Source organism: Ochotona curzoniae, unplaced genomic scaffold, assembly GCF_017591425.1.
Source record: "Ochotona curzoniae isolate NIBS_2020 unplaced genomic scaffold, NIBS_Ocur_1.0 contig_883, whole genome shotgun sequence".
Lineage (NCBI taxonomy): Eukaryota > Metazoa > Chordata > Mammalia > Lagomorpha > Ochotonidae > Ochotona > Ochotona curzoniae.
Genome location: NW_024466599.1, coordinates 37,133,708 through 37,150,213, shown reverse-complemented (window position 1 = coordinate 37,150,213; position 16,506 = coordinate 37,133,708). Strand labels below are relative to the sequence as shown.

At 40.3% G+C, this 16,506-nt stretch overlaps 1 protein-coding gene across 3 annotated transcripts in view; it reads right to left on the bottom strand.

The window, feature by feature from the left end:
- LOC121164901 (AP2-associated protein kinase 1) overlaps positions 1–16,506 on the bottom strand; it is a 163,086-nt gene that overhangs the window by 65,685 nt on the left and 80,895 nt on the right. For all 3 annotated transcript variants that reach the window (XM_040993279.1, XM_040993281.1, XM_040993282.1), the window contains exon 4: positions 517–625. In XM_040993279.1, coding sequence (XP_040849213.1) covers positions 517–625 — 109 coding nt within the window. The remainder of the gene's footprint in view (positions 1–516; positions 626–16,506) is intronic.

Here is a 16,506-nt window from a genome sequence, read left to right as displayed (position 1 = left end):
TAACAGCAGCATTGCTTGAAGGAAGCCCTACCAGGAATTATGGCTCTAGACCAAGGGGGCAGTCATTTCCATTACACACAGAAAGGATATTTTTATCTCCTTAACACAAGGATGGTGGTGTGAATGAGGAAGAGAATACTGAAAGAGGGACCGAGGAAGCTGAGCTCTTCCTCTAGCTCATCTTGGAGGTGGGTCTTGGTGCCTTCCTCATTTATTTAAAACCATCACAGAGAACACATTCGTTTCTATAGTTCTCATTTGTATACCCACACCAAACCTTGTTGAACTTAACAAGACTAGAGGTTTTTTTTATTCATCACTTATAAAAGTTTGTACCACTATTCCTTGCATGATAAGAATAACCAAGAACTGACAAAAGCTTTGTGTCTTTCAACCTCTTAGTTCCCCACCTGTAAAAACAGCACAACATGCTTCAGGGTACAGTGAAAGGATCCCCCTGTCCCTGAAATGGATGTGTGAGGGGAAGGTGCTGACAGGTAGGATTCAGGTACATACCTCTACAGAAGTCCATCAGAATGAGAACTTCCCAGACATCACCGCTACTCACATTGTTGATACTAGAATCAATGTAGCCCACAATGTTCTTGTGCCCTGACAGGTCCCTCTGTGAACAAGGCCAGAAAAGCACAATTAGTTATGGGCACCAGCAGAAACAGAATTACACAGTCATTTCCAATGGCACTGACAATTTAAATGCATAACAATGACTCAAAAACAGCGCTGAGAGATGAGACTAAGGAGCAGGGTCAAGACGGGTCTCTAGCACTCTCTGACATTCACACAGGATTCCAATAGAAATTCTGTACCTCTACAAACCAGGGGCACAACACAGAGTACATTCTCAAAACAGATGCACACAGAAGGCCTACTCTCTACTGTATCAGTGCTCTGTGTAAACCAGAAGCAAACACACTCATCTGCAGAAATACTGCAGAGTCAACCATTTAAATCTGTGAGTTTTAATTCAGAAAGGTGAAATTGATGTTTTCCCTGTTACAAGGGGCAACATGAATAAAGCCAGCCTTTTAAATGTCTCATATTGTTTTTTCTCCCTTTAGGAAATACATGAATAGAATAATTACTCTGCAAAATGTGAAAGCTTATAATTGGCCTTTCAAGCCAACCAACAGGGATACAAAACGGGACCTATAGCCAGCTCTTTGATTGGAAACAGATGTGATGTCGCAGGCTTCTTACACAATTCATTCAGTCAACAGATACGGACTCAGTGTCCCCTGTGTACCGTGCCTGATAGAGGCTGTGGATGTTGCCTCACATCTTGGTGAAATAATTTCATTATCATAGAAGTAGATCTTTGTCACGAGGATGTTCAAAACTGAAGGCTATTAAGAACTAACTTGGGAAAAGAAGAAAAGTGAGCAAGCTAAGTACAATGACTTAGCAGGAACAGTTTTTAAAACCAGTTTTATTACATTGTTTTGATTTTAAAAGGTTGGGAGGCAGTGGAAAAACACAGACTTTCTCTCTGAGAGTCATTATACTAACCTGAGTTTAGACCATGACACTAGAAACCACTATTAACTGAGCTGGATATTGAGTTATTCAGAGTGATCAATTAGTCTGCTTTCTTTGGAAATTATATACCAATACAAGAGCAGCCTCACAGTCTCAAGTGTACACACCTGAACTCAGTCTATTCTCCTATGAGTCATGGGTTAAGAATAACTGATACTGCAGAAACGGCAGACAAAGGGGGAAGCATGACCCTGGAATTGATCATTGGACGCCACCAGAGACTTACTGGAGAGTAGTTCCTGAGAAGGGGTGGGATAGAAGTGAGAATGAAACTAGACATGGAAAGACTGGGAACTGGGCAAGTAGAGACCATGACCCAGATTGCTACAACCAAACACCATGCTTCAGACAGGAGCAGAATTGAGGATGGGAAAGCAAGCACTGGTGAACAGAAGAGGCCAGGACATAAAACACAGCAGAGAATGAGGACAATGTTAGAACACAGTCCTGGAGGTTGGCAGCACTGTTAAAGAGACTGAGAGAGTGAATTTCCCTCCCACCCCCAGCATACAAGAAGCAGGGTAAAAGGGTAAAGATAAAAGGAAATGGAAGTGGTTCAGGTCCAGTGTTTTCTTGAGGGCAGAGAACAATGTCACCTTTAAAATGTACAGAAGAAGCTTGATGAGACAAAAGGCTTAGAGCATCTGCCTTGGACAGCACATTAAGAAGACAAGGAAGCTCAGAGACTGTCTCTGGAGCTCAAGCTTTCCCCAAAACAGAAAGTGATTTCGGGACTTTTTAGAGGCCTATCCTTCCCTCTGCTTTTCTGTCTCATCATCATTTAGAACTCGTTTCCGGTTACACAGTCATGGGAGCAGGAAAAAGTGAAGTTCCCTGAAACCAAAATAAATCAGATTACGTCCTCCAAGTGTCCACAAGGAGGAATGAAAGACAAATGTCTCCACATTTAACACATTTGTAAAAGCAGTTTGCAGTTTTGCCTTTGAGTTTAAATTTAATCCAAGAGAAATAATAATAATAATGATAATGACAGAAAACTGAAACAGAGAGAAATAAAAGTAGTCTTGTTGTATTTTGAATGTTTGTGCCCCTTCCAAAGCTTAAATCCTGGGACCTTGCCATGTTGTAGCAGGTTAAGCTGTGCCTGCAACACTGGCATCCCATACAGGTGCTGGGTCATGTCCCGGATGCACTAATTCCTATCTAGCTCCCTGTTAGTGTTTCTGGGAAAGCAGAAGATGACCCAAGTCCTTGGGGTCCCTGCACCCAGGTAGGAGACTAGATGAAGCTCTTAGTTCTGCGTTTTGGCTGGCAAACATTTAGAGATTTAGAGAGTGAACTAATCTCTTTCTCTGTAACTGACTTTCAGATAAGCAAACTTACATAAAAAGTTTAAATCCTCAGTGCATCATATCAAGGTGTTGGGCATTTAAGAGGTGATCAATAACCTTATAAAAAGGCTGGAGGGAATTAGTTAGGCCTCTCTGTCCAGAAGGTAAAGAGCTTGTATTTTCCTCACTCCACCCTGCCCTTTACCCCAGCCCAGTCCAGGAGCAAACAGCATTCAAAACACCATCTTGGAAGCAGAGACTGGGCCCTCACCACACAGCCAACCTGCTGGCATCTGGATATTGGATTTTCTAGCCCACAGAACAGTGAAAACATAAACTTCTGCTCTTATAAATTACCCAGTCTTGAATATTTTGTTAGAGCAGCACAAGTGGACTATGACAAGATAAAAGAAGGTCAAAAGCCACTAGAGGTCCCAAACTGGATAATTAACACCAGCAGATGGTACCTTGTAACTTGCCAAGATGTTTGCTAAGCAGTTCATGTCTAAACTGCTGTTCATTTTGTCCTCACAGAGTTATGTCCAAGTAGAAAAGACCTCCTTTTGTCTTTTAGTGTTTACTTTTAATGATTTGATGTAGCAACATCTTAGATTTTAGACCAAAATCCTACTGGTTTACAATTCTGATTGAGAAAATCTGTGTGAAATCACAATGAAATGTAGAAACAATTAAGAGCAAACCTTTACTACAAACTGAGACTGACCTGCATATTTAAGATACACCGGCAGCAGCTTCAGAACAGCTCTCAGCAATAACAAGACTAAAGGATGCCCAAACTTTCCTCTGCCTTTGGTTAAAACATCAGCCTAAAAGAAGGTCCTTGGCCTTCTTTGATTAGGAAACCTGAATCCCACATCAGAACGCCTGCATTCAATCCTCCACTCTGGCTCCAGCTTCCGGCCAAGCAGACATGTGGAGGCAGCCCAAATAGCAGGGTCTGTGCCACCCACATGGAAGACCTAGACTGCATTCCTGTTTCCTGGTTCTAGCCCCAGTCGCTGCAGGCATTTCTGCCAGTAGATGAATATGCACTCTCTAGGAAAACAAGGAAAGAGAAAAGGGAAGGGGAAGGAAAGGGACAACCCAGACTGGAAGAAGAGGAATGAATGTGGAAGTATGGGATAGAAACCATAGGAGTATCTCAGCTACCTCCTGCTTACTCAGGAAAAGGTGGGATATATGGAAGATACTTTGCTGCCCTTGGCTGCTAATTGGGGTAGTAGGGGAAAAGTCTCTAGGATGAGCATAAATCAATACATGATTCACTTAAGCTATAGATAAGCTCCATTCCTCTAACATGATTTAAGCAGTGTTAAGTTTAAAAGGATTGAGTTGTCATTTCAGACTTCTAAAAAAATATTTATTTGAAAGGCAGAATGACAGCAAAAGAAAGAAACAGAGCTCTTCCATCCACTGGCTCTTGCCCCAAACAGCCACAAGGGCCAGGTCAAAGCCAGGAGCCAGGAATTTCATCCTGTTTCCACCTGAGGGACCCAGATATTTGGAGTAACTTCCTTTCCCTTTTCCATCAGCGTTAACAGGAAGCTGGATTGAAAACAGGGTAGCCAGTAATCAAGCAAGTAATCAATCCTTCAATACAGGATGTGGGTGGCCCAAGTAGCAGCTGAACTTGGTGTACCACAATACCTGCCCAAGACTTTAATTTCTAGCTGTCATAAACAATATTTATAAAATTCTTCTAAGTATTGTTATAAGACCTGTGTTACTATTTAAAATAGTTTATAGTTAGCTTATGAACTTTGATATTTAAATACTTTAAGGGCTGAAAAAAACCCCTTTTCATAAACATATGCAAAATTTACCATTTGAAAAATCAAGCCTTAAGCCCAGATCCTATGGATGATCACAAACACGAATTTCATTTGGGGTTCTAACTCATGTTTGTAGTACAAAACTATATTCTATCCTTAGTCTCAAAATTCTTACTACAGAATTCCTAGTTGAGAACTCCAAGACCTTATAAGAAAATTAAAGACTCCATTCCTAAGTCTATCTTTGAAAACCTTTATACCTATGCCCAAGAAAAACAAGATGGCATTCTAAATAGCTTGCCAATGACAAGCCACTCACTTAAAAATAATTTATATTAACTAATTTCTTTGCACAGATGGTTTGTGACAACATCTCAACTTGTGATTTTTTTCTTTATGATAATGTCAATGTTATATGCATTCAGTAGAAATAAGACTTCAAATGTTGAATTTTTGTCTTTCTGGACTGGCAATGTGCAATATGCCTGTCTCACGTGATGCTGGGCAGCTGCAGGAAGCCACAGCTCCCAGTGAGCCTTGTGAGCACTAGAAAACCATTGCCATGTTATGCTGAAGTGTGTTGCTACACTAGGAGGAAGTTCAGCAAGTTAGGTATATAAATGCACTTCAACTTACGATATTTTCACCTGGTGATGGGCTTATCATAAGTTTAGGAGTATCTGTACACACTTTTCTCAGATCACATACTTGGAATTTCAGCACCACAGGGGCAAGTCCCTTCTGTTAACGGTGCCTGTATTTTCAGACACTGAGTTTCCAAAAAAGGGCCTCTACCTGCCCTAACCCTCTATTCAAATAGTCAAGGTGTTCTGATTTTATGACAACACTACTATTGGAATTTTCACTGTGATTCCACAGGGCCTGTTAACCAAATGTCAGTTTCTCAATTTAAAGATGGAGAAAAGCAGTTCTAAGGTCTGAAATTACTTTCTCCCAAGGTTGCTTTGTCAGTCATGTGCCTTCCTGTTTCCTCTTCCTTTTCTCCCTATAGCCCTAAATATCCTTTATAATTTTCTTTAGAATGAGTTATTCACAAGCAAACAAAACTATCAAGTGCAGTGCAGCAGTAACAGAAACACTCAAATCCAGCCTGGCTCTGAAGTTCTATTGAAGGCCCCTTTGATCTTCTGCTACTTAGGACATTCCAGATATTCTCTTCACCATACTCACATTTACTCTAACTTTCTCAAGTCTTAACCATTTATCAATTCATCAATATCTTGTTACTGAACAGATCTCTCTCTCATGGGGCATGAGAGAAGAAAAGGGAGAGGTACCAAGTGTGTTTTTGTTTGCTGGTTCACTTCCAAAATGCCTGCAATTGCCAGGACTGGGTTATGGCCAGAGCTAGAAGTTGGGAATATAATCCATGGCTCTCAAACGGGAGATGAGAATCCATCACTTGAGCCATAACCATTGTTACCAGGTTTTGTAGTAGCAGGAAATGAGTCTGAAGCCAGGAAGTGAACCCAGACACTTGATGAGGAATGTGGGTATCTTAATTGCTAGGCTAATTGCTCACTTCTAAATAGATGTTAAATGTTCCCTGAAGTTGATTCTTGAGCAGTGTTGCTCAAAACTTAATGTGTGCAGGAATCACTTGACGATCTTGAGAAAAAACAGATCCTAACCCAGTGAAACTGGGATATATCCTGAGTTTCTAACAGCTGTGTGTACCTATGCTGCTGCTCAATGGCACTTAAAGTAGCAAGGATCTAGCGCAGTGTTACTTACACAAACATATCCTCATTAGTTAAAGTTTACTAAGTCATAAGGAGATAAGACAATTGCTCCAGGATATACATCAAACAACCACAAACCAATTTTACTCCCCTGGCAAGATTAGCAGCAAAGCAGTTTACTGATCTAGGTTGTAGCACAAGATATTCTGAGCAGCACTTACACACTCATTTATAGTCAACCAATTTTTTTTTATTACATTGCATTATGTGACACAGTTTCATAGGCTCTGGGATTCCCCCAACCCCTCCCCATACTAGTCAACTGATTTTTGACAAGGGCTCCACTGTAATTCAACAAGAATGATCTTTTCAAAAAGTGACATCAGGACAAGTGGACGTCATGCAGTATGCAGCACCACATCATGCAGTAGAAAGAATCTGTGTTCCTATCTCATGAGACACACAAAAATTAACCCCAAACAGATTAAAACATAAATATTTATCAAACAAGACAAGTGCCAAATTTTCTGATCTGGTTTTAGGCAAGAAGTTTTTAGATATGACACTGAGAACATAAACAGTTGAGGAAAAGGTAGGTAAGTTGAACTTTACAAAATCTAACACTCTTAGTGCTTAAAATGACAATGTTAAGAAAGTCAGGGGTTGATATTGTGGTTCAGTAGGCTAAGCTACCACTTGCGATGCTGGCATTCCATACTGAAATAACAGTTCAATTCCTAACTGCTCTGCTTCTGATCCAGCTATATGATTTTGTATCTAGGAGAGAAGCAGATGACTCAAGCATCTGGACCCTTTCAACCCATGTGGGACAAAGTTGGACAAAGTTTCTGGCTTCAGCCTGGCCCTAGCCATTGGGGGACTGAACTAGCAGATGGAATGTCTCTGTTTTTCCCTCTGTCACTCTTTCAAATATATTAATAAACCTTTCTATAAAAATGCTATTGTTTATTTAAAAATCAAATGCAGTAAAGGAATGGAAGATAATATTTTAAAACTGTATATATGATGAGGATTTCATGTCTATAACATGTAAAGAGCACTTAAAACTCAGCAGTAAGATGTAAAAATTCATAAGGGACATTTCTCTCCCAAATATACAAATGGCCAATAAACACAAGAAGATGCTGAATACCATCAATCAGTAGGAATATGAAAATCATAACAAAACAGATATCACTTCAAGTCACTGAGTGTAGCTATAATAAAAAAGCTAAATAAAACGTATTGTCAAGGATGTGAAAATACATATTTTTAAAGATGTATTTATTGGGGCCCGGCGCGGTGGCGCAAGTGGTTAAGTCCTCGCCTTGCATGCCCGGGATCCCATATGGGCGCCGGTTCTGATCCCGGCAGCCCCGCTTCCCTTCCAGCTCCCTGCCTGTGGCCCGGGAAAGCAGTCGAGGACAGCCCAGAGCTTTGGGACCCTGCACCCGTGTGGGAGACCCGGAAGAGGCTCCTGGCTTCGGATCGGCAGAGCATCGGCAGTTGCGCTCACTTGGGGAGTGAATCATCGGACGGAAGATCTTCCTCTCTGTCTCTCCTCTCTGTATATCCGCCTTTCCAATAAAAAAATAAAATAATAAAAATAAATCTTTAAAAAAAAAGATGTATTTATTTTTATTGGAAAGGCAGATTCAGAGAAAGAGAGAGAGAGAGAGCGCGAGCGTTTGCATCTGCTGGTTTACTCCCCAAGTGGCCACAATGGCTGGAAATGGGCTGATGTGAAGCCAGGAGCCAAAAACCTCCTCCAGACCTCCCATCCAGGTGCAGGGGTAAAGGCTTTGGGCTTCCTTCCCAGGCCACAAGCAGGGATTTGGATGGGAAGTGGAACAGCTGGGATACAAACTTGTGTCCATTTAGGATGATAGCGCCTGCAGGCACAAGATTAGCCAGCTTAGCCATTGCAATGGCCCCAGGAACTCATATATATATATTACTGGTAGGAATATAAAATGGTGTGATTGAAGTTCCTCAAAAAGTAGTTGCCACATGATTCAGCAATTTCACTCTTTACATAAAGGTGAAAATAATTACATTCTATAAAAATTTGCACACAAGGCTTGTCAGCATTTGTGTGAGCAGGGTCTGGGGTCAGGACATAGATGTGGACAGGACAGGATGTGGGTTTTGTGCCCAAAAGTGAGGGCCAAGACTGCAGACAGGCTGTCAGGCAGGGTTGAAGCATCCATTAGCATGCACAAGATCTGGACCTGGAAATGGGCCTGGTAGGGAAACTCTGGGGACTTCCCAGGACTACTAGGATGTAGTCCCACTAGTGAATGTGAGAGCAAGGGCTGTGGGTAAACTGGGCTGGTCAAGGCTGCAGTACTCATCAGCATGCATGTGGGGCTGAGTCTGGGGATAGGCCAGACAGGGCTAGGCTCCAGTACCTGATGGTGCTTGCAAAAGCCAGAATGGGTGTGAGACAGACAAGTCTAGGCCAAGGCAGCTGCCAGTTTACATGAGAATGGGTCTGGGAGTGGATCAGGCTAAGCTATCCTGCCATACTTAGTGGTAGGAAAGAGAGAGAATAAGTGTGGGCCAGTCAGGCAAGGCTGCCACATCAGTTGGCTAGTGTTAGGAATATGTGTAAGTCATGTCAGGTTGGACCACAGTACCCCTTGGCAGGCACAAGATCCAGGACTGGGAGTGGGTTTGGTAGGTAGATCTGGGCTCTACTCTGCTGCGCTGCAGCTCCTGCTGGTGAGTATAAGAGCTACGGCTGGGGGCAGGTCAGGCCGGATAAGGCAACAGCACCTGTCAGCATGTGTTGGCTGGGTCTAGGGGCAGAATGGACTAAGCTATAGCACTCATGATTGTGCACAACAGCCAGATGGGATGGGGGATGGACTAGGGCTAAACAGCAGTATGCACCGACACACACACAAAACTGGGGCTGGGAGCATTATTGGGGGTCTTCCCAACTGAGCTGCAGCACCTGCTGGTATTCATGCGGAATGAGTCTGTGGCAGGCTGGGATAACCTAGGCTGCTGCATCTCTTGGTTTACATGAGAGATGGAACTGGGGGAGGAAGTGACCGAGAAGCTGCATCCACCGGTATGGTATGTGCATTGCTGGTACAGGTGACAGACTGAACCTGACCCTAAACTGGCTGATGCACCTGAGAGTCAAGTCTGAGGTCACCCCAGGCATGGTTTCTTGAGGGACTTCCCAACTAGATCTTTAGACTCAAATCCCAGCCACAGGGAAAATCACAAGATATATATTCGACTTTAGAGAGCATGTATCAGGACTGGGCCTCCTCAGTTGCTGAGGCCTGGGCAGTGGTCAGAAAGCCCACATGCACACAGAAAACATAAGAAAACAGCTCTTCTAGGCCAGCCAAGGATGTCGAGTACCTTGTCAAAAAACGGAAAGCAGAACAATTTGGACAATTCTCTTTGCCAAGCTTTGCAGCAAGTGTCTGGTATCTGGCAGACTTAGTCAATAGACCTTGCAAAAAATTTTCTCAATCCTGGAGCAACAAAGCTGATGACACCTGAGAACTATCAAAACCACTCAGTAACAACCTTGGAGCATTCTTCCCACATCTGGGTCTCTAAAGTGTCATCAAATGACTGTCCCTCTTCTGCTGGTGCTGACGTAGTTTGACAGCAAGGAGTGGATCACTCTTCCCCAGCAGACCAGGAGACCTAAGGAAAAGAACTGTAACATTTGACCCATTTGTCTTCCTCCATACCTCAACCTTCTCCACCCTAATCAAAAGTCCAAAAGGACATGCATCCCTCTCAACTCTGTAAACAATATTAAAATCTAAAAATTTGCACACATCCAGCAGGATATACAATGAATAAAAAGTGCAAACCATATGGATCTCCATCAACTGATGAACACATACATAAAATGTGGTACCTACCCACAATGTAAGATTACATAGCCAGGAAAGCAAATGTCACAACAATTCATGCTGCAACACAGATGAACTCTGAAAATACACTAAAATCTCTTCAGCAAGAGACAATTGGATATCTGCTTGCAGAAGAAGCAAGGCATCCACCTTTCACCTTATATAAAAATCAGCTCTAAATGGATCAAGGACCTAAATCTGCACCCCAGAAACTACTAGAACAAAATACAAGAAGCACTCTGCAAGATATGGGCATTGGTAAAAAAACCTCTTAGAAAGGCTACCAAGACAATTTAATAGCAGAATGATGAACATGTGACTGTTTATTAAGGACTATGCTACTGCAATAACATGGGGAGAAATTGGTACGAGGAAAGGATTTGGGGAGGGGTAAGGGGAAATCCCAAAGCCTATGGAACTGCATTTAAAATAATGATAATTGGGGGGAATCCCCAGTGCCTATAAAATTGTATCACATAATACAATGTTAATAACAATAAAAAAGAAAAAAATTAAAAATAAAATAATGATAATAATAATGAAATACAGTAATAATACTAATAAAAGGTTACCAAAAGTACAGGCAGTCAAAGTCAAAACAAACGAATGGAAGTACATCAAACTGAGAAGCTTCTATACAGCAAAGGAAATGATCAACAAAGTGAAGAGGCAACCAACAGAATGGCAAAAAAATCTTTCCATGCTATACAACAAATAATGAGTAAGTGGGCATTTTCCAAGAGAACAAATCCAAATGACACACAGACATATTAGGGAAGTGCAAATAAAAACCACACTGAGGTTCCATCTCACTCCAGTGAGAATGGCCTATATATAGAAATGTACTAACATCTGCCGGTGAGGTTGTTGGTGGGAGTGTAGACTAGTGCAACCCTTACAAAGTCAATATGAAGAGTGTTCAGACAACTGAAAACTGATCTGCTGTATGACTCAGCTGTCCCATTCCTGGGAATACTTCCTTATGAAGTGAAACCTGCATATGAGAAATCAATCTGCATTTCGATATTTATAGTAGCACAATCCTTGTTAGTGAATACATGGGAACAACCCAGATGTTCATCAAAAGAGGAATGGATAAAGAAATTGTAGTACATCTACTTTATGGAATATTACACAGTCATCAAAAAGAAGGGAAGTTTGCCATTTGCAACAAAATAGTCCCAACTAGAAACCAATATGCTGAGTGAAATAAACCAGTTCCCACAGGATATATACCATATGTTCTCTCTGATACAGGCAATCTTTAGGCAAAATATACAGCAAATAGATATATAGGTAAACAACCATATACATCTATTCTCATAGATGAACTGTATATGGAGAATAGTATAATGGAAGTGAAGATACACTGCAGTATACATCTCTACTCCAGTGTAAAAGGAGGACTCCCAATGAAATTGTTAAATATATCCTGGCAATTTGATACTAGATTTTCTACCACTGCCTATACCTACGATGCCATGACACATTTAAATAGCAGAATATTAAATTTGTAACTGTTAATAAAGGGATATACTACTGTGATAATATGGGAAGAAATGGTTGGAGGGGAAGTATAGTGAGGGAGGGAGGGGAACCTATATTCACAAAACTGTATCACGGAAAATAATAAAAACAAAAAAAAATATATGCCAAAAGAAATCAGATAGAAGAGGTCACATATTGTAGGAGTCTGGTTACACGAAATGTCTAGAATATGCAACAGAAAGTAGATTAATGCTCCCTTGGCAAGGAAGAAAGAGGAAACAGGGAGAGGCTGAAGGGTTTCCTTTAGAACGAGGAGAAAAAAACGCTCTGCAATTAGATAGTGCTGAGGGTTGCACAACCTTGTGCATATACTAAAGATTACTGAACCATATGCTTTAAAAGGGGAAACTGCACAGTATGTGAATTTTATCTTACTCTTCACAACAATTATATGGCAGGAGTCACACACTGTGATATACTGAGTTAAGTATTCTGCTAGCATCCCTACTGGAGCACCAGTTTGAGTCCTGGCTGCTCCACTTCCATTCCAATTTTCTGTTAACGTGCTCTGGAAAACAGAAGATGGCTCAAATACTTGTACCTCTGCTACCTGTATGGGGGACTTATATGGAGCTTTTGCCTGTACAAGCCTTGGAAATTATAACCATTTAAGAGAACCAATGGATGAAAGATCTCCTTGTCTCCTCTTAACATCACTTTCCCCTACAAATATACATTTTTTCAAATATATAGAATAATATGACAACCTGTGGGGATGAGGGAAATACAATTATTATTTTTTAAAGATTTATTTTATCTTTATTGCTAAGTCAGATATACTAGAGGATGAGAGACAGAGAAGAAGAACATCTTCCATCTGATGATTCACTTCCCAAGTGCCTGCAACGGCTGGAGCCGAGCAGATCCAAAGCCAGGAGCCAGGAACCTCTTCCAGGTTTCCCACACAGGTGCAGGGTCCCAAGGCTTTGGACCATCTTCGACTGCTTTCCCAGGCCACAAGCAGGGAGCTGGATGGGAAGCGGGGCTGCCAGGATTAGAACCAGCACCCACAAGGGATCCCAGTACACTCAAGGTGAGAACTTTTTAGCCGCTAGGCCACGTGCCGGGCTGAAATAAAATTATTTTAAAGAAACACAAAGTAGCAGTAAAGCCCAAGAGAAAACATCCTTCCAATACCACTCATTGCTCTAAAGCAACCAGGCAGCACAAAGCCCCCACTCCAGCCTTTTGACAAGCTGTTCCCTTAGAACTGGTAATTAATTGCTCAGGCCCTCAGCCTGTGCACAGACAGGTGTGTGTGTTTCTTTCTTCCTTAAAGCTGGTGGTGGAACGCTCCAACTCTTGGCTTTTTGGACTGTCTTTTCTGAAGACAAAGTAGCAAGTGTAGGCTAATTTTTCACTTCTAAACAGGTGTAATTAGACTGAGTCTTCTCTATGTTAAACCTCCCACTCTCTTTGATGTGGTTTGTAGGAATATTTTGGCTGCTTTCACCTTATTGTGCTGCTATATTCCTTTTATGAAAATGGCCCCAGGAAATGAAAGAAATACTCCAGGCCCAGTCTGACTCATGCAGAGTAGGCCAGCACTGCCACCTTTTATAATTCTATTCATATAACTAAAAATTACATTCTTTTTTCTTTGTCAGCCACATCATACTATATATAGAGAGAGCTAATTGATCACTTAGGTACGTAAGTCTTTTCTCACTCATACTGCTTTTACTTTCTGGAAGAATTAGGCCTGTGAAGCTGACTTAAGTAAAATAAAATCCAAGTCTGTGACCTTACCTTGTTATTTCAACTCATTACAATCAGTTCATTACTCCAATTTGTATGAATCATTCTATCAGTCAATGTAGTTGCTATATCTTCTGACTTTACAGTAGCAACATAACTGGCCACTGTGTCTCCTATTTTTTTTAACCATGTTACTTATTAAACATAAAACAACATAATGCCAATAACAAACCACAGTGCTTTTGTTCTTTGAAAATTTTCCTCTAAGTTAGTTAGTGTTAAACTACTGATCAGAAACCTTTATAACAGGTAGCAATTATACCTCACTAACTTTTCGCCTAGACTCTCCATCCTGCTCTCAGATCTCCAATTAAATGTCTTTATCCAAACAATTGTTCAAAAAATTCACCAACACCTGAGCTCTCTAATTAGAAACCTTCTCAAAGGAGGGCTTGATGCTGATACAACATGGCTTGTCCCTCCTGTACTTGAAAGGCTTTTCGGATCCCTGCTTGCTCACCCAAATGACTTCAAAACTGCTTACAATTTATTTCAATGAGTAATATATTAGCATTCAAACAGTGCAAAATCTTAGGTTACTATTTCTTGTTCCTATCTGCATACAACGCAGGGAGCCACTTTTAATTCTATCTCTAACTCAATAATTTTTTTTCAGGCAAATAGACAATATTTATTCCATGTAGACACATACACTCCACCTTTCTTACAGAAAAGGCAGTACCAATGCATCTTTCCAAATAATCTGTTCCAGATTCTTTTCCCAGTTCAAACCTGAGCTCTTCACTCTGCAGAACCCACTACCCCTTTCTTTTTGCAATATAAAAATGTTTTCCTGCTAAAGTCACCTGATCCTTCTTCTTCTAAGTTAAGTCTTTAAACGTCACCAGTGGCAGCTCAATGTCCTCTACACCAAGTCCAAGGATGTCTTGTTTATCTAGTTCAGGAGATGTGGATGCAGAATAGCAGTTGACACATCTTGAGCACCAGCTCTTTCCTATCACTGTTCTTCTAGTGATAGGAAAGCTGTAAGTCTAAAGTTAATGAACTTTCAAAAGGATCAGAAGTCTAAAATCTACCTTCCATCTATCCATCAGAAATCAGGATCCCTTTACTTCTACCACAGCAAAAACCCTGCATGTATCAAGGTATTCATACCACACTCTACTAAATGTATTAGCTTTTAAAAAATTGAAACCACTAATAATTTTCCTTATATTTCAGTTTAACTTACCCATCCTTCCTCTACTGTGAATAAAAAAAAGAATCTGCTTCTTTGATTATTAACATATAAGTCTTAGCATGTTAGAAAGTATATTATATCTTTCGATTCCTTTTGCGACTCGTACAATTTCTGAGAGAGGCAGGCCTGGGGAATACGGCTTCTACCTGACAGTCTTACGACAGGGGATAAAAACCCATAGTAATTCAAATAAAAATGATAGACCACTGTTTGAAAATTCACACATAAATCTGACACCTTAAATGAATGGACAAATTCCTCAAAATTATAAACTACTACAACTTTCTCAATAAGAAACAGATAATCTGAACAGTGTAACAATACAATTAAGGAAACTTTAAAAGCTTTCCAAAAAGAAATTGCTAGCACCAGATGGTTTTGTTGGCGAATTTAACCAAATGTTTAGTGAAGATCGAGCACCAGGTCCACAGAATCCTTTCCTGAACAAAGAAGTAGAGGATACTTCTCAATTCACATCATAAGCCATTGTTATCCTGATACCCAAAGCGGGGGGGGGGGGCGCTCAAAATAACTGTGGGCCATGTTCCCTCATGAATGTAGGTTCATACCAAAATATCAGCAAACACAATTTAGCCTTATACAGAAACAACTGTAGGCTATGACTAAATATGTCATTCCAGGGATGCAAAGCTCATTCAACATCTGAAAAAAAGTCAATCAACATAATTTACCACATTAACAGTCTGAAGAAGTAAAATGAAAATGATCCTATTAGTCATTACCAAAAAGATTATGACAAAATCCAACATCTATGATGACAAAATCTCATAGAAAAATAGGAAAATAATGGGAAAATGTCCTCAAATTAATTTTAAAGAAATGTACAAAGATTACAGCTAACATCACACTTCATGTTGAGAGACTGAGTGCTTCCCTTCCACAATTGGGAATAAGGCAAGGATGTTCACTCACCATTCTTATTCAACATGGACCCAAGTTCTAGCCAGTGCAATAAGGCTAGAAAAAGAAATAAAAGGGATATAGATCAGAAAGAAAAAAAAAAACTGTCTCTTTATGCAGATGATGTGACTATCTCTGTTGAAACTCCTAGATCTGCAAAAATTATTCTCCAAATCAGAAGGCATATTGAAGTTCAATAAGGCAACAGGATCCAAGATACACAAGAATCAATTGTATTCCTATGTACCAGTACTAAATATGTGGAATCCAAATCTTAAACTACAATACCAATTATAATCATCAAAAATATCCAGGCACAATGCTAAAAACATAAAAGATGTCAACTCTCCCCAAAGTGACACAGATTTAATGAAATCTTAGCAAAATCCCAGTGAGACATTTCATACAGATAAGAAAAAATTTTTTAAGTTTACAAATAAGGCAAAAATACCAGGCAAGGTAGTACAATTTAGGGGAAAAAGTAGAAGAAATCTGTCTGACTTTGAGACTTTATTACAGCTAAAGTAATCAAGGCAGTATGGGACAGGCATCAGAACAGCTATAGATTAATGGAGGAGAAACCACCTTTTCCTCAACTTCAACCTAAATGTCACACCCATGTAAAACTTAATTCAAAATGAATCATGGATTTAACATTAAATGTGACACTAAAAAAACTTTTAGAAAAAGAATAAATCTTCAGAATCAAGATCCAGGCAAAGATTTCAAAGACTGGAAAAGCACAATCCATAACAAGAAAAATTGACAGACTTCATCAACATGTATAAAATAAAAATTCAGAAATGAAAAATTCTAGGCCATGCTTCTGGAGCAGCAATTAAG